The sequence below is a fragment of the Otolemur garnettii genome, unplaced genomic scaffold, assembly GCF_000181295.1.
Source record: "Otolemur garnettii isolate 467f Iridium unplaced genomic scaffold, OtoGar3 scaffold00108, whole genome shotgun sequence".
Lineage (NCBI taxonomy): Eukaryota > Metazoa > Chordata > Mammalia > Primates > Galagidae > Otolemur > Otolemur garnettii.
The window spans coordinates 5,726,708-5,747,487 of record NW_003852503.1 but is presented as its reverse complement, the minus strand read 5'-3'; the positions used below and the strand labels follow the sequence as shown (position 1 = coordinate 5,747,487).

Sequence of the window (20,780 nt, the reverse complement as noted above, 5' to 3'; positions counted from 1 at the left end):
AAAAAAAAAAAAAAAAAAAAAAAGAAAGTTAATCCTCCTTGGGCGGCCCCTGTGGCCCCTGTGGCCCCTGTGGCTCAGTGGTGCTGACCCCATATACCGAGGGTGGCAGGTTTGAACCTGGCCCCTGCCAAAGTGCAACAAAAAATAGCCAGGCCTTGTGGCAGGTGACTGTAGTCCCAGGTACTCGGGAGGCTGAGGTAAGAGACTCCCCAAAGCTCGGGAATTGGAGGTTGCTGTGAGCTGTGTGACGCCATGGCACTCTACCGAGGGTAATAATGAGACTCTGTCTCTGAAAAAAAGAAAACGTTAACCTTCCTTTGACTGAAACACCACCCCTCAGGTCTGCCCGTGGGAGACCCTCGGGACACTCACACCCAGAGGTGGTTCCTCCCTTCTTGCCTGTGGGGCTCTTTCCAACCTTTGAAATCAGCTCCCTCACAAGTCTTCTCTGTCCTAGATGCCACATCCTCCCCAGGCAGGGTTTTCCAAACCCCTCAGCAACACCCTTGTCCAGACCAACCACACTGGGTTGGTGTCCAGCCTACCTACAGGTTTCTGTTCACCTAGATAAGGGGACAGTAGCCCTTCTGACAGCCATGTCACCCCAGTGACTCATCCTAAGCTTGCAGTCAACAAACTCCCAAGTCTTTTCTCATGAATTATTGTTGCTAGGTCTGTTCTAACTTATAGGTGGACAGAATATTTGTTGTTGTTGTTGTTTGTTTTCTTGAGACAGAGTCTTACTTTGTTGCCCTCAGTGGAATGCCATGGCGTCATAGCTCACAGCAAGCTCTAACTATTGGGCTTAAGCAATTCTCTTGCCTCAGCCTGCCAAGTAGCTGGGTCTGCAGGCGTCCACCACGACGTCTGGCTATTTTTTTGTTGTTGCAGTGGTCATTGTTTAGCAGGCCCAGGCCAGGTTCGAACCCTCCTGCCTCAGTGTACGTGGCGCCCTACCCACTGAGCTACGGGTGCTGAGCCTGGACAGAATGTTTTAAATACGAGTCTGCATTTCTTTTTGCCAATGCAATCTATCTAGCTAGTGCAGCTCTATGGTTCCAGCTTGTGGAGAACTCTGTGTTGTCTGAAAGTGTCCGCCAGCCCTGTCCTCATCCAAGGGAGGGCTCAGAGTACTAAGAGGAGGGATCCAGGAGAGATCCATGAGGAATGCCTTGGACATGCCACACACACCTGTCAACACAGAATTGCAGTCAGCAGTTTCTAGCTGAGCTCCACGCTGGCCATGCAAAGCAGAGGGGCAGCCTCATTGATTGCAGAAGAACGTGGGCTCGGAGACCTTAATTATCCAGGGAGGAGCTTCATTCTACATAGAAGGAAGGGAAAGAGTAACACTGTGGACCCCACCAGGGGCGAGCACTTGGCATCTCTCCACTCTCCCTTCCCCTCCACCTCTCCACCCCCCTGCCCAGTACTAGGATGCTGTTGTAGGCCCTACTCCTGCCCTAGTGCTCACAACAGTTTTCTAACTAGACTCCTAGCTCTGTGCTCAGCCACATTCTGGTCGTTGTGTTTTCTTGCCCTTTTTGGGCACAAGTCTCTGCCTGTGTATATATAAGTGGTTGTCTGCTGAGTGCCTGCCTATGACGCACGCTGGTGTGGCACCATCTGGGCACGTGTCTGCACCTATACAGGGGCATGTTGCTGCCCCAGAGTGTATGCACAAGGGCCTTGGGTTCCTATAGCTTCTTTTTTTTTTTTTTAAGACAGAGCCTCAAGCTGTCACCCTGTGTAGAGTGCTGTGGCATCACAGCTCACGGCAACCTCCAACTCCTGGGCTCAAGCAACTTTCTTGCCTCCCCCTCCCTAGTAGCTGGGATTACAGGTGTCCGCCACAATGCCTGGCTATTTTTTGGCTGCAGCCATCATTGTTGTTTGGCGGGCCCAGGCTGGATTCGAACCCGCCAGCTCAAGTGTGTGTGGCTGGTGCTTTAGCCGCTTAAGCCACAGGTGCCAAGCTTCCTGTAGCTTCTTACGTCAAAGAATGAGTGAGCCACTAAGCCAAATCAGCAGTATGGTGTTCTCCCTGGACATGAGTCCTGGGGGAGGGATCCCTTTGGCACCACACAGTGCACAGTATTTAGGATTCCCCGATTCTTCAACTTCCCATCAGGCCCAAACCAACTTGGCCTGGTTACCTCTCTCCATCGTTCAGGTGATGATGGGGGTGCCAGAACCCCTGTGTATGGGAAGTGGCTTTAACACATGCCACTCCCAAGCCCCCAAAACGTCTGTTTGACACCTCCTACCGAGATGTACTGCCCACTCCCAGCACCCTCAAACCAGCCTCCTCCCATCTTCCCCTCTCTGCCTGAACACTTTGCCAAATAAATACCTCCCAACCCTCCTCTGAACTGGAGTTCACAGGATCTGGGGGCCCTAGGGAGGTGTCCCACTGCATTGACTTTAAACGAGCAATTAACCAAGCAGCCTGTATGCTTTGGAGGTCAAGAACTTGAGTGGGTCTCATAACGGACCTTTGGGCTGGACCTCAGCCCTCCACTGGGCAGCGGACAGCCAGCCACTCCCGCTACAGCCAAGGTAGGTGAAGTCCAGCCCTGCCGACTGCCCCAGGCCCTGTGCCTCTCCTCCCTCTGCCCAAACTTCTTTCTTACAATGTTCTCCCTTGAACTCTTACTGGATTCCAGTATGAGTCAAATGGTTGTATTGAATGAGAACATTGGAAATGGCCTTCAATAGGCCAAGGGAACCCAAGCTAGGCTCCAGGCTGTCAAGAGCATTGGGAGGAGGCAGGAATTGCAGGACACAGGAGTGAGTCCCTGCTGAGACCTTTGCCTGAAATCCCAGTTTCTCTCTGGGAAACTGCCTTCAGAGCACGTAAGCACACATCTGCTACATGTCTACTATATAAAACATGTGGCCTTGGGGCGGGGGGGGGGGCGCACAGAAAGCTTGCCTCCAGGACCTCCCCATCTGGTGAGGAAATGGACATCCCAAACCTGGGAGCTATAACAAAGGCACACAGGGCTGGGGATGGTGGTTCACACCTGTTATCCCAGCCCTCAGGGAAGCCAAGATGAATGGATTCCTTGAGCTCAGGAATTGGAGACCAGCCTGAGCAAGAAGAGACCCATCTCTACTAAAAACAGAAAAACTAGCCAGGCTTTGTGGTGGGTACCTGTAGTCCCAGCTACTTGGGAGGCCTATTTGGGAGAAATTTAAAGAACCCTATTAAGAAGTTTAGACCTCACCCTCGAGGTCCTTGGTTTTGAAATAAAAGTAGAACCATTTTCTTTCTTTTTTTTTTTTCAGGCTGGTCTCGAAAGCTTTAATAAAGTTAAAAAAGAAAACCTATAGTAAATGAACACAGAAAATAGAATTATTTCGACAGATGTATCAGTTTTCTATTGCCGCTATAACAAATTTCTATAAACTGTGTGGCTTAAATAATACAATTTTTTTTTTACCTTACATAAATGGAAATAAGGAGTGTGACATGGGTTTCAGAAGGGTAAAATCAAGGTGTAGTAAGGGCCACATTTCTTTCTGAAAGTTCTAGAGGAGAGTCCATTGCCTTGTCCTTTCCAGTTTTCAGAAGCCATCCACATTCCTTGGGTCACAACACCCTTCCTCCATCTTCAAAGCCAGCAACCAGTCAAATCCTTCTCACATCACACCCAATCTCTCTAACGTACTTTTCTGCCTTGATCTTCTACTTTTAAGGGTCTTTGTGATTACACTTGGTCTCCCAAACATTTCAGAATGTGCTCTGGTATTTAGGAACCAGCGTGAACCTCTTTCTTCTCTTCCATGCTCCTCTCTATACAAGGGATTATGAAGTATCATTTTCACAAAGTGACTTCAGAAAATGGTAACCCTGTTAATGTAGGATTACTGCAAGTATTAGAGAATTGCTTCTTTGGAAGAACCAGATGCATCTGATCTGGCTTCTCTCTCTGGAGCTCCAGCATAACATCAGGGTGCTGGGCAATCTTGCAGCCTTTCTATTTAGCTAAGGCAACACCACTCCGAACAATATAGTGTTTTTTCACTAGGTTCTGTGAACTTCAGAACTGGAGGAAGTCAGTTCTTTTGCCTCTGAAGCACAGAAAGGCGGGAGAAAGTCCCCGGGCTAGGGTCACCAGACACTTGGAGCTGCTTAAGAAATCGAGCCAGCCGTCATGAATGATGGGCAGATGCAGCTGTAGAGAGAGTTGAACCATTTTCTTAAACAAAAGTTTGAGTGTGACCACCCAAGTCAAAAGTGAAGAGCTCTGGTTGAAAGGCAAAGGGGGGAGTCTGGCAACCTTCCCCACCCCTCTTGCTGGGCACCACGGCCACTATCATCCATGCCTCGGGAAAATCCTATAATATACACGCAATCCTGGGTAGTCTTTAAAGAAAGTCCAGGGAGCCAAACATGGTGACACACAACTGTAATCCCAGCAACTCAGGAGGATGAGGCTGGAGGATCCTTGAGGTCTGGAGTTCAAGGTTCCAGTGAGCTATGGTCAAGCTTATGAATCGTCACTATACTCCAGCTTGGGCAGTATAGCAAGATCCTGTCTCTAAATTACAAAAAACGAAGGTAGTCCATGGAATCATGCCATGTGGTATGCCCTGCAACTGATTCTAAAATTTAGCAAATAAGATATTTAAAATCTAAATAAGAGTTAAAGACTATGTAAAGACCAAATAAGATATTTAAATATCTTTTCCTTAGAGGACATGCAACAAATCCCGTTTCTTTTCGAGCATTCTGTTGAGTGAACACACTGACCTTGGCTTACTCCAGCTTTGTTTTTTTTTTTGAGACAGAATCTCACTATGTCACCCTCAGTAGAGTACTGTGGCATCACAGCTCACAGCAACCTCACACTCTTGGGCTTACGCAATTCTCCTGCCTCAGCCTCCCAAGTAGCTAGGACTACAGGCGCCCACCACAATGCCCAGCTATTTGTTGTTGTTGTTGTTGTTGTTGTTATAGTTGTCATTGTTGTTTATCAGGCCCAGGCCGGGTTCAAACCCGCCAGCCCCCATGCATGTGGCCGGCACCCTGGCCGCTGAGCTACAGGCGCCGAGCCGTCCAACCTTATATTAACAAACATTATCACAAACATGACTTCTTCTTACAACTGGCTTTGCTACTAATTGTGACGTTAAAAAAATATATAGACAAAAAAGAAAAGAAAACCTCTGCTTACAGGTGATGGGGAGTTAGTAAAGGGCTCTAAGGAGGCGGTGGGATTTGTGTGTTGGAAACTCACCCTGTGTGAGGAAGTGGACAGGAGTGAAGAAGTGGGCAGGAAGGAGAGCCACGGAGCACTAGGGTGAAGAAGAACTGGCCTGAAGCAATGGCAGAGGGATGCTGGGGTGGGGGCAGATGGCGCTGCTATTGCACTAATGTGTCTCCTGCACCCCCTTCTCACAGACCACCTGCCCCAGGGACCAGAAGGAAACACCAGGGTAGAGAAATGGGTCCGCCCACATTGGGAGTGAGCGTGTGGCCCATCACTGGGGCTCCTGGGTGGCAAAAAAGCCTCATGGTAGCCAAGAGCAATCAACCCTTGCTCCCTTGAAAGGGAGGCAATGCCAGACCACCCAGAGCCTGGCAAACAGAGTACCCCATCCCATTCTCTGCTTCCCTGGGGCTCATCGTTGGGTTTTGAATTGCCAGGGGGAGAGGGTTCATAGGGGAGGAGCGGGAAGAACAGAGCTGGGAAGTGAGGAGGAGCAGGTGCAGAGGGGAGCTGTGAGTGAAAGGTGTGAAAACAGGCACTACAGTCTTCCTTTGCGGTTTGCTAGGTAAACAACCTGAGTGCTGGCGTGATGGGAGTGTGATGAGGCGTAGAAGGAGGAGGAGGAAGGGGTGGAAGAGGAAGAGGGGAGGAGGGAACTTCCGCAGACACAGAGGACATGCCCCCTTTATTTGGGACAGGCTACCTCCCTCTTCTGTGCCTGGTCCCTCTGTCTCCCTCCCAGCCTCCCTCCTCTCTACCTCTGGGCTTCCAGCTCTCCTTGCTGTGGGGAGTAGCGGTTGTTGCACCTGCCTTAGAGGGAAGGAAGTTCAGGCAGTGCTGCTGAGGGGCAAGCTGGAGGTAGTTATATGTCAGTTTAAACAAAGCTGATCTTTAGCAAGACCTATCTGTAAAATAGCAGTAATATTCCTTACATAGCTTGAACTTGTTGTGTGGATTAAACCAGATGTTACTGGCAGAAACTACCATTTTGGCTGTTACTACCGTTTTTTGTTTTGTTTTGTTTTGTTTTTTTTGAGACAGAGTCTCACTAAGGTACCCTCAGTAGAGTGCTGTGGTGTCACAGCTCACAGCAACCTTAAACTCTTGGGTTTAAGTGATTCTCTTGCCTCAGCCTCCTGAGTAGCTGGGACTACAGGTGCCCGCCACAACACCTGGCTTTTTTTTTTTTTTTGCAGTTGTCATTGTTGTTTTAGCTGGCCCAGGGTGAGTTGGAACCCACCAGCCTTGGTGTCTGTGGCCAGTGCCCCACCCACTGAGCTATAGGCTTTGATAATGAAGATAGTCAGGAATGGAGGGACTAGTCAAGAGGAAGCCAGCGGGCCACATAAGCACCCTCCACCCCCAGTGGGGTCCTAGGATGTCATGCCCACTGTTCCGCTCAGAATTAGAACAGAAGCCTCCTGGACCACATCCAGTCCCAGAATTGAAGTCCTGTGATTTCAGCCCCTGAGCCTGCAGGTATCTGCGCCTAAGGACACGTACACACAAAATAACTTACAGGGCCACAGCCCTTCAGTGTACAAGGCACGACCACCCCATGTAGCTCCCTTTCTCATCGTTACTACTCTCTAGGGAATTAGTCCCTTTTACAGATGAAAAGTGAAGTTGGAAAGGACAAAGTGGTCTGTTCGAAATTGAAATTTGAATTTTTTTTCTTTTTTTTTGAGATAGAGTCTCACTCTGTTGCCCTGGTGTAGAGTGCTATGGTGTCATAGCTCACAGCAACCTCAAACTCTTGGGCTCAAGTGATCCTCTTGTATCAGCCTCCTGAGTAGCTGGCACTATAGGCTCCTGCCACCATACCCGGATAGTTTATTTTTTAGAGATGGGGTCTTGCTCTTGCTCAGGCTGGTCTCAAACTTCTGAGCTCAGACAATCCACCCGCCTCGGCCTCCCAGAGTGCTAGGATTACAGGCATGAGCCACCATGACATGCCCCTGAAATCTGAATATTTGAAATGTGGTCAGTGGGACATTTGGGAGTGCGAGGACAAAAGCAGTAAGCCCAGAGGGAAAGGATGAAGTCTCCAAAGGAGTTAGGGTTCCTCACCCTCCTGTCTTCTCGCCCCTGCAGTACAGGGAATTGGACAACTACAATGACAGCACAGACTCCCCCCACGTGGAAAATCACCTCTGCTCCACGGGAGAGGGGCCCATCATGACGACCTTCAAGGCTGTGTTCATGCCCGTGGCCTACAGCCTCATCTTCCTCCTGGGTTTGATGGGTAACATCCTGGTGCTGGTGATCCTGGAGCGGCACCGGCAGACGCGCAGCTCCACCGAGACCTTCCTGTTCCACCTGGCCGTAGCTGATCTCCTGCTGGTCTTCATCTTGCCCTTTGCTGTGGCCGAGGGCTCGGTGGGATGGGTTCTGGGGACCTTCCTCTGCAAAACTGTGTTTGCTCTGCACAAGATCAACTTCTACTGCAGCAGCCTGCTCCTGGCCTGCATTGCTGTGGACCGCTACCTGGCCATTGTCCATGCCGTCCACGCCTACCGCCACCGCCGCCTCATCTCCATCCACATCACCTGCGCAACCATCTGGCTGTCGGGCTTCATCTTTGCCTTACCAGAGATTCTCTTCGCCAAGGTCAGCCAGCCCCATCAAAATGATTCCCTGCAGCACTGCACGTTCTCCCAAGAAAGCCAAGCGGAAACCTATGCCTGGTTCATCTCCCGCTTCCTCTACCACCTCGGGGGTTTCCTGCTACCCATGCTGGTCATGTGCTGGTGCTACGTGGGGGTGGTGCACAGGCTGCGTCAGGCCCAGCGGCGTCCACAGCGGCAGAAGGCGGTCAGGGTGGCCATCCTGGTGACGAGCATCTTCTTTCTCTGCTGGTCACCCTACCACATTGTCATCTTCCTGGACACCCTGGCAAGGCTGAAGGCCGTGGGCAACAGCTGCGAGCTGAACAGCTCTCTCCCCATGGCCATCACCACTTGTGAGTTCCTGGGCCTGGCCCACTGCTGCCTCAACCCCATGCTCTACACATTCGCGGGTGTGAAGTTCCGCAGTGACCTGTCTCGGCTCCTGACCAAGCTGGGCTGTGCCGGCCCTGCCTCCCTTTGCCAGCTGTTCCCCAGTTGGCGCAGGAGCAGTCTCTCCGAGTCGGAGAATGCCACTTCCCTCACCACCTTTTAGGTCCCAGTGCCCCTTTATTTCTGCTTTCCTTGGGGCGCACAGTGACGCTGGAAGCCCTTCCAACAAGAGCTGGGATCCTAAGAGCCCACCTAGTGGGCGTCCTCGGATGGACGAACTCCTCTTTCTAGGACAACCGTGCCAGCTCTTCTGTCAGCGCTGGGGCTAGGCTGGAGCCCAGGGAGGGGAAAGGAGACCAAAGGCAGAGCCAAGGATATCTATACCCACCCGCATCTCCTTGGGCTGAGACCCCATACACCTTCTCTCATCTGAACCTTCTAAAGCTCAAGAAACAGCGGTTACTTCTGCCTGTAGGGAAAGTCAGTCCGCCCCTCCCAGAATGCACTCCATCATTGTGAGGGCCACCGAACTTCACAGCTACCCCTCTCTCCTCCTACACCACCTGCGGAACGAAGACGGGAGAAGCTGAGTAGCAGGGGATGAGTAGAGGTTGGAGCTGAAGGCTGGGTGTGGTGGCTCATGCCTGAGATCTGGGGTATGAGACCAGCCTGAGCAAGAGTGAGACCCCTCTCTACTAAAAATGGAAAATTTAGCTAGGTGCAGTGGTAGCCCCAGCTACTCTGGAGGCTAAGGCAAGAGGATCATTTAAACCCAGGAGTTCGGTATTTCAGAGAGCTATGATGACGCCACTGGGTTCCAACCTGGGTAACAGAGTGAGACTCTGTCTCAAGAAGAAAAAAAAAAAAAAGCCCAGCCGGCAGCAGAGTGTAGAGTTAACACATCTTAGTCCCTAAAAACATTCTGCCAGGCCCCCAACCCTGCAGGAAGCTCAAATGGTCAAGTTCAGGTAACTGGCCCTGGCTCTGATCAAAACAGTCCTGGGTCAGGTTCCATGTCCTTGGGGCCCATGACATTGGCAGACTGAGGGCCAACTCCAGGTGCCCGTGGAGGCTGGCCAGGACCCAGAGGAAGAGCAAAGGCTGAGCACCAAGAGTAGAGTCCAACTGAGGAGAGAAAAGACTCCTTTCCCAACCCCAAAGAGAACAAGTATAAATCAACCCCCTCCCCGCCGGGCCCTGATGGGGAAGGCGGCCGGTTTGTCTCCTCTCTCCTCCTTCCCACAGGCTCCAGGACCAGTGGAATCACTGGAGGAGCAGAGGGCCCCAGTCACAGCAGGAGGAACACTTAGAGAAGAGTCATAATGAAGACACAGACCCCTAAGGGGAGAGACAGACTGAAAGGGGCCCTCTGGGAGTCATCTCCTCCAGCTCCCAGCCTTGGCGTCACCTTAAACCAGGGCAGGGCAAGAAACAGGCCAGAGCAGGGAAGTCCCCCGGTCCCAGGAGGCCATGCCCTGCCCAAGAGGACACTACTCAGATGGAACCAGAGGAAGCTGCTCCATGCTCACTCGGGGTGGGGACTGCCAGGCAGTTCTGAGCTCTCCCTCTCTCCTCCCCAGCCCCTGATCTGGGGTGGGGAGTCAGGGACCCTGCACTTGCCAAGGGTGCATCTGAGTTGCCCAGTCTCACTCAAGCCAGAGGAGACCACAGCTGTGGCCCAGGGGACTATGTCTTCACCGTGGAACGCTGAGGAAGCCCTGGGGTCCCCCTTTCTTCTCCCCGCATCTAGTGGCAGTGAAGGAGCCAGACGAGGAAACAAACAGAGGCTGGATTTTGAATTTTCTTTTTAATAAAAAGGCACCTATAAAACAGGTCAATACAGTACAGGCAGCACAGAGACCCCCGGAACAAGCCTAAAAATTGTTTCAAAATAAAAACCAAGAAGATGTCTTCACATATTGTATTTATATATTTATATTTATATATATATTTATATAATGGTACAAAATGGCTGGGGATATGGCCATGGATGGAGGGAAGTAGGCTGGCCTGTGGCAGAGGTGGGAGAAGAGGGGACAGGGAGGACACTGGGCCTCTTACCGTCTGACCCCTCTGTCCTCAGGGCAGAAAACATTTAGAGTCAGACAGGGTGGCGGGCGCAGTCATGGGCACAGGGCCCAGATTGAGGCAGGCGGGCAAAGCGCCTGGCAGGATGGAGGGCAGGTGGCCCCTGCACACAGAGGCTCCAGCCATGGCCCCTGGCGGATGCCAGGGAGTTAGGAGCCTGCGGCCAGCCCGGAGGAAGCGCTAGGCCTGGCTGGCGGTGGACTGAGAGCACAGCACCAGACTGGGAGGAGTGGGGGCGAGTTCCCTTTGTATTACAGCTGCCAATGTGAGACCAGGCCCTGAAGGTTAGGGAGGCTGGGACAGGACCCTGGTAGAAGACACCCTGTCTAGAATGGCCCTTGGCCCTGCCAGGGAACTGCCCCGCTACCTCACAAGGCAGGAAAGGAAGTGAGAAAAGGAGAAGTTTTTACTCCTGGGGCCGAGGGGAGCAAAACACCCAGTCATATATGGCTTCAGCTCTGACCAGAGGCAGAGGGGGAGCTCTTCTGGGGAAAAGCAGGGAGCTGAGGGGCGGCAGTGGCTGCGCCTGGGTGGGCACAGACAGGTCTGGTACGTGGTCCTGAGCCCTGGGCAGAGGGATCTTGCCGGTGAGTGGGCAGGCAGAGAGGAGGCAGCAGGGAGCTCTGTATTCCCTATTCCATCCTCAGGGGGTGGAGGCTGGAGGGGAGGCAGGCTGACTCAGACAAGCCCTGTTCCTTAAGTAGGTGGCAGCCTCTAGAAAAGTCAGGGCCCTGGAGGGTACCTGGCCCAGCGCTAACTGTGGCCACAGGCCCAGAGGCAACATGCCACCCCCTCCATGGCGGCACTCAACAGGGACACACAGCTGCCGCCTCTTCCTCCTTTTCTTCATCCCAGACTGGAGATAAAGGACTTCAAGTTCTGGCTAAGATGTAGCAGCAGAGGACACCCAGACATCCACAGCAGGAAGCCAGGGCCCCATGTCACCGGTGTGGGCAAACACACATGCACGCACACGCATGTTCTCCCTGAATCACTCAGCAGCAGACAGGCTGCTGCCCTGGAGGTCTCAGCCCTGCTGGGGCTCACCAGGTGGAAGCCTAGGTGGTCTGACCTCAGTTTAGGTGTGGGGCAGCTAGGTCATTTTACCATTTGGGGAGGAGACAGGAATGGTATCCCTTCTGGACCCAGAGACACTGCAAACAGTGGGTGTGTGGGGCTCATGTCCCTAGGTCCAGGGGAATGGAGGGGGGCGATAATTTGAAGAAAGGGGAAGGGTTTCTTTTATCCTTTTTTTTTTGTGTGACTTCTATCAAAACACAGAAATACAGCACACGCACAAACCGGCACGAAAGCGCAGAGCTCTATTTACAGCTAGGGCTGGCACCTGCCCACCTGGCCAGCCGCCTGCAGGGAGTGGGAGAGGGGGGTCAGCCACGTCAGCAGGAAGGGGAAATGAGGCAGGAGAAGACAGAGGGAAAAACAGTGAGCGCAGAGGAACCAAGAGGAGGAAGGTGGGTCTCGAGCAATGACAAGACAAGACAGCAACAGGAAGGGACAGGGGAGACCTCTCCTCTCCTTCCTCTCTCCCCCAAAAGCACAGTGGAACGGAGACAGGGTGCAGGGGAAGAAGGAAAGTAAGAGGCTCCATAGGAATTGGGAGCAGTAGGGAGGGGCAGCCCTGGTGGCCGAAATGGAACAAACCCCAAACCAAAATACCCCACCCCGCTCTGCCACCTCCCCCTAAGCTGCCAGCACATCTGGTTTCCACAAACGCCACGCCCCACACAAGCCCCGTCCCACCCTCTCCACCCCATCCCTTGACCCAGGCCATCCCAACACTGGAGGGGAAGAACTTTTTAAGGTTATCGTTATTTGCAACATTGCCCCGGCTCCAGCCCCCAGCAGGGACTTCTAGAAAGGCAGGTTGGCCATGCTGCCAGGTGCCGGGAGGTAGCCCATCTGGCTGTCCAGAGACACACTGCGCTGCCGCAGGGGGTGGGACACCATGAGGTTCTGCTGGGGTGGGGGGCCCATGAGGGAGCCCTGTGGGGAGAGCATGTGGGGGGGCTGGCTGTACACCTCACCCCCCACGCCTCGTTGCTTCATCAGCATGAAATTCTGCTGGGTCATGAGGCCTTGTGGCGGGGACATGACCCCCTGGTGCAGGCCGTGAGGCACCATGCCTTGCTGTGGGGGCACACCTGTCCTGCCCAGCAAGGACATCTGTCCGGGGTGGCACATGGACATGTTGAGCCCCCGCTGGACACCCTGCTGGCCTGGGAGGTTGGGGGGCCGAGAGGGAGTCTGCTCCGCCATCATGTTCTGCAGGTTCATGAGATGCAGATTGGGGGGCTGGGTCTTGGGGGGCTGGTTCTCGGTCTTGGGGAAGTACTGGAGGGTGCTGCTTGGCTTCTCAGAGGGGATGATCCTGGACAAGTCGAATTCAGGGATTCCCGTTGGGGTAGGCCGGATCACCTCGCTCAGCTCAGGGTCGTTCAGCACTGATGCCACCCCAGGAAGCACGCCTGGGGGGTATGTGTCACCCATGCGCCCAGCCACACCTTTAGCCATCAAGTGCTGCTGGGGAGGCATGGGGCCAGGTGGCTGGCTGGGCAGGTCCTCTGGGGGAAGGGGCATGCCTGAAGGGTAGTGCTGCTGCAGGCCAGACCCCCCGCCCCCACCTCCAGCAGGGGCCATGGCACCATGGGGCTGCTGCAGCCGAGGAGGGAAGGGTACCATCTGGGAGGAGCTGGGCACAGGCCCGCAGGGAGCATTTAGGGAGTCTGTGCCCCCTGGAGCCATCATCATTGAGTTTTGAGGGGGCCCTCCTGTCCCCTGTGCATTGGGGTGCAGTGGAATGTTGGAGCCCAGAGGGGTGGGAGAGGGCAGCATGGTAGGCGGGGGCTCATGGGACAGGGGCTGCTGGCCTGGCAGGTTCATGCCCATGGGGCTCTGGGCAGCAGCTGAGTTCAGGTGCATCTGGCTGGGCGGGTTGTTGCTGATCCCTGTGGGGGAAGAGGATGAGGAGGTCAGGCACCATGGGTCCCTGGGTGCACAATGCAATCCTTCCCATGCCCAGCCAGGGAGGCCGGGGGTAAGAGCACTCATCAGTGGCTTCCCTGGCTGGGAGGGAAGGGACTGGAGGTGTTTAAGCTAGATGTCAAGAGACCAAGTTGGGCCCATTTCACCATAGACACATAGCTGGGTGTTGGAAAGACCACTCAAGTGCTCTGGGCTAAGTTTCACTCACTGAGTGACTACAGTGGGTGGAACAGCTTCCCAGGACCTCATATCCGCATGCTCAGGGCCCTTCAAAAGCACAGAAAAGCCAGCACATCCCCAAGGCAACACCCATCTGTGCCCACTCTCCCCGTTCCCAGTGCCCACATTAGCACTTTTCCCCAGACTCCTGTCTGTCCTCGCACCTGGCCCAGAGCCCTGCGGCGGTGGTGGTGGGGGTATCAAGGGCCGGTCAGGCAGCAGCTCATCATCTGAGGTGGCGATGGTCTTGATGGCATTGTGGTAGAGCGGGGTGGAGCTGGGCATGGCGTACTTGGACATCTGGGACATCATTAGTGACAGAGGGTTCTGGGAAGGCGTGGGGTCTGGGGAAGAAGTGAATGGTAGGCTGGGGTTCATGAGGCCGCTGGGTGGGTTGGCGGGAGGTGCTGAGGAGCTGCTTCGGGGGCCGCTAGGCGGGAGGGCACCTACAGAAGCAGAGAGACAGAGAGAGCAGGGTGTGACTACGGAGAGGAGGATGGAGCTGGCAGCTCATGCTGGGGAGTTTCGGAAGCCGTCAACTTCCCCTGATGCTCCAGGTAGAGCATCACCTATGTCCCAGGCTCCCATTATGACCACTGTTCACCAGTCTCCAAGCAATCCCTGCAGCCTCTGGGCCTCAGGCTATAGGAAGATCCTAAGTCCCAAGTATGACCCCTCAAAATGCTCAGAAGATGAACACAGTGCCCCCTAAGAAAGGTCAACACAGCTACCACTATCTGCCCTGCAAACAGAGCCACCCACCTCTGGGTCCCTGGTACAGATGGTTAACTCACTGCCCAGACCCAGTGCAAGCAAACCCACCTTGGAGGCTCCCCATGCCAGAGCCCAGTCCCCATACGCCTGCCCAGTAGACTCACCCTGTTCCATGTTGCCCAGGGTGGTGGAAGAATTCATGTTAATTGGCGGCTGCTGTTTCTGGGAGACCCCAGGGCTGGGCATGGCCGTCTTGGGAGAGGCAACCCAGCCTGGAGAAGGCACCGCCATGGAGGGAGACTTGAGCCTGCTGGGTGAGCCTGTGGGTGAACGGACACTGAGGGAGGAGCTGAGGACCTGGGGTGACTTGAGAGGTCCCGGTGGATTGGCAGAAGGCAAGGGCACCATCTGTGAGGGAGTCTGAGGAGACTTGAGGTTGGCGGAGGGCGAGGTGACCAGAGGTGAGTGCACCTGGCTAAGAGTGGGCGACTTCAGGTGTCCCATTCCTGGCGAGCCCATCTGATTAATACTGATGGTAAGGTCTGAAGGCCGCCTGCCCAGCCCTCGGTTAGGGGCTGAATGCACGGACCCAGGAGGATTGGACGCAGAGGGCAGAGGCATGTGGCTGAGCCGGGTGGTGCCCACATTGCCTATAGGCATTGAGCTCTGCTCAGGGCTAAACATGTCTTGGGTATTGCCCATGTCCTGGGACATGGCTTGGTAGGGTCCCTGGCCCCCAGAGAATCCCTGCTGGCCCTGGTTGGGAAACTGTGAAGACATAAGCATCTTCTGTGGGCCGCCCATCATGCCACTGCTGTTCTGGGCCCGAACCCGGGCCATTTCCTCAGGACTGAGGCCCTGGGGCCCCATCATGTCCCCAGGGCCCCGCATCTTCTGCGACATCAGCATCTGCTGCTGAGGAGTCATCTGCACATTTAGGTTCATGTTCATGTTCATGTTCACATTCATGTTCATGTTGAGGTTGCCTGGGCCCATGGGTGGGTCCACGTCCCTCAGCCCAGACTGTCCCATGGGAGGGCTCAGGAGGCCTCGGCCTCCACCAAACTCCATGCCCATGGGAGCGCCTGCTAAGCCCTCACCACCAGCCATCTGCCCAGAGAACATGGCAGGATCCATCTGCCGGTGTGCCTGCATCATCCTCTCCATCTCCATGCTCTGCCCCATGCCACCACCTGCCATGCCCAGGGGACGCTGCATGCCCATCGACCGCTTCTCCAGCAACTGATGCCGCAACAGCTCGTCCCGGACCCGAGGGGCCATGAATCGTTCTGCTTCGCCTTGCCCACCTGGGTAGGGCACAGTGTTCTGGGCAAAATTGTTGGGTCCCCCCATAGGGGGCAAGTCTTCAGTCCAGCCCATGCCTGGCCTCACAGGCCTCTGCATGGCATTCATGGGCACCTCCATGGGCATACTCTGCATGCCCCCGAAGCCAGGTACCCGTTGTATCTGGTTGCCTGGGAAACGGGGCCCGGGGAAGGGAGGTCCGCCCCGGAGCTGCATGGGATCTTGGACATCCATGGGCGCACGCAGCTGTGCGCCCACCCCAGGTGGCCACTGATCAGAAGGCTTGCTGTGGTAGGGAGGCGGGGGCCCCCTCACCATCATGCCGCCCAGGCCCATCATGTCCTGCAGGGGACGCCCCCCATGCAGTCCGATCTGCTCCTCCTTCCGCCGTTTCTCCTCGTAGTACTCCTCCTGCAGCTTGCGCCAGGCCACCTGCTCAGGTGTGAGGCTGTCCTGGCCCAGCCTCTGCATCATCATGTTCATCTGCTGCCCCATGTCCCCACCCGGGGGATGCCCAGGCACTTCATGTTCCAGCGGGGGCCCCCCCAGACTCTGTGTCTGTGAAATCATAGACTGCAAGGGCTCTTCATACTTCTTCAGCCCACTGGGGGGGGCCGTGGGTGGCTGCTGGGGGGCAGGAGGGGCTTGTGCTGGAGGGCCCCCCTCTCCTGCTCCTCCTGGGGGCCCCTTGAGGAAGGGCTCAGTCTCCCCGCTGCGCAGCAGCAGCCGTTCAATGTCTCGAAGCGTCTGAAGGGATCGCTCCCGATGCTCCAGCTGCTCTTTGGATAGCCCCTCAGAGCCCACCAGGCTGCGCTGCCCATTTCCAGCAGGGGTAGGCTCCCCAAGCAGGGCAGGGCCGGGGGCACCGCTGGGGTCTCCTCCAGGAGGCAGAGGGTTGTTGTTGGTGGCAGCCGTAGGGGTGTTAGGGTGTGTGCCCCCAGCTCCACCACCTGTGCTGGCAGCTCCCACCGAGTTGGGGGCCAGGTCCTGACTGGTGTCCTCAGGAGGTCCCTCTGGGGGCAGAGCAGGCGGGGCACTGCCAGGGGCTGGGGGCGGTGGCGGTGGCAGTGGAGGAGGCTGGGACTGTGGGGTGCCGGCTGATGGTGTGCTCAGGGGCAGCGGTTCTGGGGTAGGGGGCACTTTGGGGGCCTGCAGGAGAACAAAAGCAGAGTATGAAACAGGTAAGAAGATGTCCCACCCACAGAGACACCATGCCCAGGCCTGTGGCGGTGCCCCTCCAGACACCATGCTCACCTGGTCAAGCTTGGCCCGAGGCACATTCTGCTGGTGGTAGGCGAGGATGGAGTCTGCCCGGCCCTGCAGCACTGCCTCCGCCGCCCTGCACCAGGAGGTCAGGCACAGAGCTCAGAGAGGGAGGCAAGAGAGAGCCCACCCTGAACCTAGCTTACCCTACCCACCGCACAGGCTCCTTCAGGACCTCAGGCTAAGGGGTGCTGCCCAGACAGAGTGAAACTGACCTCCCCCAAGGCACTTACGTGTTGGCCAGGTGGGTGGTGAAGACATACACGAACTGTGAGGGAGGCTTTCCAGGGACACTCCCTCCTCCGCCCCCAGGGGCATCAGGCCGAAGGCCTGGAGGGGGCCCATGTGGGGGTCCTGGTGCACTGCTCTCGCTGAGGGGCAGTTGGGCAGTCTGGCCAGGACCCAGCTGTGGGGCCGCCATGGCTGGATCTGCTACATTACAATCTGCATGAGAAGAGAGTAGGAAAGGGCATGAGTGGCCCAGATGCAAGGAAGCTCCAGCTGGTACTCCCTGCCCAGGGAGACTCCCTGCCTTACAGCTCGGCCCGCCAGGTCATGTGTGGCTGCAGTCCGTGCATTCCCAAGTCTGCTTTCCACACTAACTTACCCTACATCAGTCCTTGACCAGAATGGAAAGATTGGTGACCATGTAGAGAGGAGGGGAAGGGAACATGTGGCCCTTTCCAACAGGCTTCCAGGGGCCCAGCCTTCCGCCAGTACTTAAAGGGTGTGAATGCACGCCTGGGAGGAACATGCTGTGCCATACACTCCACTTTACAGAGGAAGAAATAAATAACTCCAGGACTTGAACCCGGGGCAGGACTCCAATTCCCTGTTCTGAGCTCTACTCTCATCCCTCAGGCTACTGCCGTGGCATGTGTCACCACCCAGTGTCACCATACAGTGACCGGGAAGTGGGGGAAGGGCAGGTAGAAGGCAAAGAGGCTTCACAAACCAATGATTCAAACTAACTGACTTTGTGATTTAATGAATAAGACATATCATCCCTCAAAGCTTCTTTATCTATGAAAATACTAACCCTTGGGGGCGGCGCCTGTGGCTCAAAGGAGTAGGCGCCAGCCCTATATACCAGAGCTGGTGGGTTCAAACCCGTCCCTGGCCAAAAAAAAAGAAAATACTAACCCTCAACCTTGCACAGGCGCAAACCAAAGAAATGTATTTTTTAATAGCAGGTTCAGAACTACATCAAAGTACATGATCAATTTGAAAAACAAGGAGTCAGAGAAGGCTGACCGACTGGGAACACTCCCAGGAACAGACACTCTTAGCACCCAAGAGAAGTTTTGTTCCATGGTTACAAACATCATTCTAACTCCTGGCCTAGAAAAGATCCACAGGGCAGGAAAGGAGGATGTGTGATGAGAAATGATTTCGTGGGTATGATGTATGCTATTCAGGTGACGGACACCTTAAAAGCCCTGATTTTACCACTATGCCATCTATGCATGTAATAAAATTGCCCTTGTACCCCATAAGTTTATACCAAAAAAAAAAAATTTAACTCATCTCTACTAAAAATAGAAAAAAATAGCCCAGCATCACGGCGGGTGTCAATAGTCCCAGCTACTTGGGAGGCTGAGGCAGGAGGATCACTTGAACCCAGGAGTATGAGGTTGCTGTGAGCTAGGCTGAGGCCACAGCACTCCAGCCTGGGCAATAGAGGGAGACTTTGTCTCAAAAAAGAAAAAGAGCTACTTGGGAGGCTGAGGCAAGAGAATCGCTTAAGCCCAAGAGTTTGAGATTCTCTTGAGCTATGATGCCATGACACTCTATCCAGGGTGACAGCTTGAGACTCTGTCTCAAAAAAAAAAAAAGAAAAAGAAAAAAATCTACAATTGGCCATCAATAGGTCTAGGTGAGTGGTAGACCCAAACCCATGCCAAGAAAAACAAGTCAAAGCACCTGGCCTGCAGACAATAAACGACAGCATCCTCAGACAAACTGCCTGGCCAGGCACAGTGATTCATGCCTATAACCCCAGCATTTTGGGAGGCTGAGGTGGAGGGAGTTGTTTGAGGCAAGGGGTTTGAGACCACGCTGGGCAACACAGAGATCCCATCTCTACATAAAATTTTAGACATTAGCCCACCGTGGTGGCACGTGCCTGTAGTACCAGCTACTGGGAAGGCTGAGGCAAGAGGATGGCTTGAGGTCAGGATTTGGAGGTACAGTGAGCTGTGATTGGGCCACGGCGCTTTAGTGTAGGTGGCAAGACTCACTCCATCTCTAAACGTAAGCCAGGACAGCAGCCACCTTCCTGTGGGCCCAGTGTCAGGCTGCCCTCCTTGGATAAACCTTCTCTGACAGACCCACTACACAGGCCCTGCTGTGGACACTGTTGCCCCAGTTCTACCTAGAAGTGCACAGCCAGAAGTCTGGGGACTGGGGAGGGACTTAAGAGCTGATCTCAGTGTGTGAGGGCTGAAGAAGGTGAATGCTCAGTACATACAATAAGGCTCCTGGATACAAGCTATGGGAAGGGAAGCAGAATTTATTTCAATAAGTAATTTTCTAGGCTGGGCATGGTGGCTCACGCCTGTAATCCTAACACTCTGGGTGGCCCATATGGGATTGGTTGAGCTCAGGAGTTCAATACCAGCCTGAGCAAGAGAGAGACCCCATCTCTAAAAATAGCTGAGCATTGTGACAGGCGCCTATAGTCCCAGCTACGTGGGAGGCTGAGGCAAGAGAATTGCTTAAGCTCAAGAGTTAAGAGGTTGCTGTGAGCTGTGATGCCATAGCACTCAACTGAGGATGACATAGTGAGACTTTGTCTCCAAAAAAGGAAAAAAAAAAAAAAAAAGATTTCTTCAACAGGCTGGGCATGGTGGCTCACACCTGTACTCATAGCACTCTGGGAGGCTAAGGTGGATGGATCACTTGAGCTCAGGAGTTTGAGATCAGCCTGAGCACAGTGAGATATCCCTCTGCCCCCCCCCAATCTCTACTAAAAATAGAAAAATTAACCAGGCATTGTGGCAGCTGCCTGTAGTCCCAGATACTCAGAAGGCTCAGGGAGGAGGATTGCTTGAACCCCGAAGTCCAAGGTTGCTGTGAGATATGACTCTATGGCACTTGACCCTGGGCAACTGAGTGAGACTCAGTCTCAAAAATAAATAAATAAATTTTTTTCCCAACAGGCTGGCACAATGGTTTACACCTGTAATCCCAGCACTCTGGGAGGCCGAAGCAGGAGGATCCTTGAGCCCAGGAGTTCAAGACTAGCCTAAGGAAGAATGAGACCTCGTCTCATTAAAAACTAGCCAGGCAGTGTGGTGGGCGCCTAGGATCCTAGGTACTCAGGAGGCTGACACAGAAAGATCACTTAAACCCAGGAGTTTGAAGTTTCTGTGAGGCTCACAGCATTCTAGCCTGGGCAACACAGTGAGGCCTTGTCTCCAAAAACAAAAAAGAAGTTCTTCAACACTCTAAGGTCAGTACAATTAAAATGGTCACAGTGGTTGCCTGGGTACGGGATGTCAGCAATTTCTTGTTTGTATTTTCCTTGTCTTCCTAAACGTCTACAACAGTGCAGCCTAATGCTATAAAGGGACTTGGGGGTTGTGGGAGTGGGGAATGCAGGGTGCCTGTCCCAGGAGGCAGCCAGATGTTTATAATAGGCTCACGGGGCGAGGGGGTGGGGACACGTCCTGGGAGACTGGATGGCCTATGAATTCCCAGCCACCACACCCTCCACAGACATAGTTCTCTCATTCCTCAGCATTTGCTAACTCTGCTTCCTCCTCTGTAATAGGCATCATAATAACACCAACTTCACAGGTGTAGTGTAAGGATTAGATAGAACAAATTATCCAGCATACTTTTTTCTTTCTTCTTTCTATGGTCCCTGACTTTGAGAAGTTCACACTTAACATTCTCTGGCTAGTTTCTTACACTTTAAATTGTCTCTCCACCCAGACAGATGAGCTGTGAGGGGAAATACCAAAAA

At 54.1% G+C, this 20,780-nt stretch overlaps 2 protein-coding genes across 2 annotated transcripts in view; one reads left to right on the top strand and one right to left on the bottom strand.

The window, feature by feature from the left end:
- The first annotated feature begins 7,319 nt into the window (after positions 1-7,319).
- On the top strand, positions 7,320-8,381 carry CXCR5 (C-X-C motif chemokine receptor 5). Its single transcript, XM_012809609.1, has one exon. It carries the CDS (start codon positions 7,398-7,400, stop codon positions 8,379-8,381), a length of 984 nt encoding a protein of 327 aa, XP_012665063.1. The 5' UTR covers positions 7,320-7,397.
- Positions 8,382-10,006: 1,625 nt separating this feature from the next.
- Positions 10,007-20,780, bottom strand: part of BCL9L (B cell CLL/lymphoma 9 like) — a 29,238-nt gene continuing 18,464 nt past the window's right edge. The window contains exons 6-10 of the mRNA XM_012809608.2: positions 17,044-17,254; positions 16,802-16,886; positions 14,407-16,696; positions 13,693-13,974; positions 10,007-13,272 (exon numbers count right to left, since the gene is read on the bottom strand). Coding sequence (XP_012665062.2) covers positions 12,179-13,272; positions 13,693-13,974; positions 14,407-16,696; positions 16,802-16,886; positions 17,044-17,254 — 3,962 coding nt within the window. The 3' untranslated portion in view covers positions 10,007-12,178. The remainder of the gene's footprint in view (positions 13,273-13,692; positions 13,975-14,406; positions 16,697-16,801; positions 16,887-17,043; positions 17,255-20,780) is intronic.

Bases quoted from the DNA above. Each gene is read 5' to 3' on its own strand.
- CXCR5 (XM_012809609.1), top strand. From the start codon at position 7,398: ATGACGACCTTCAAGGCTGTGTTCATGCCCGTGGCCTACAGCCTCATC.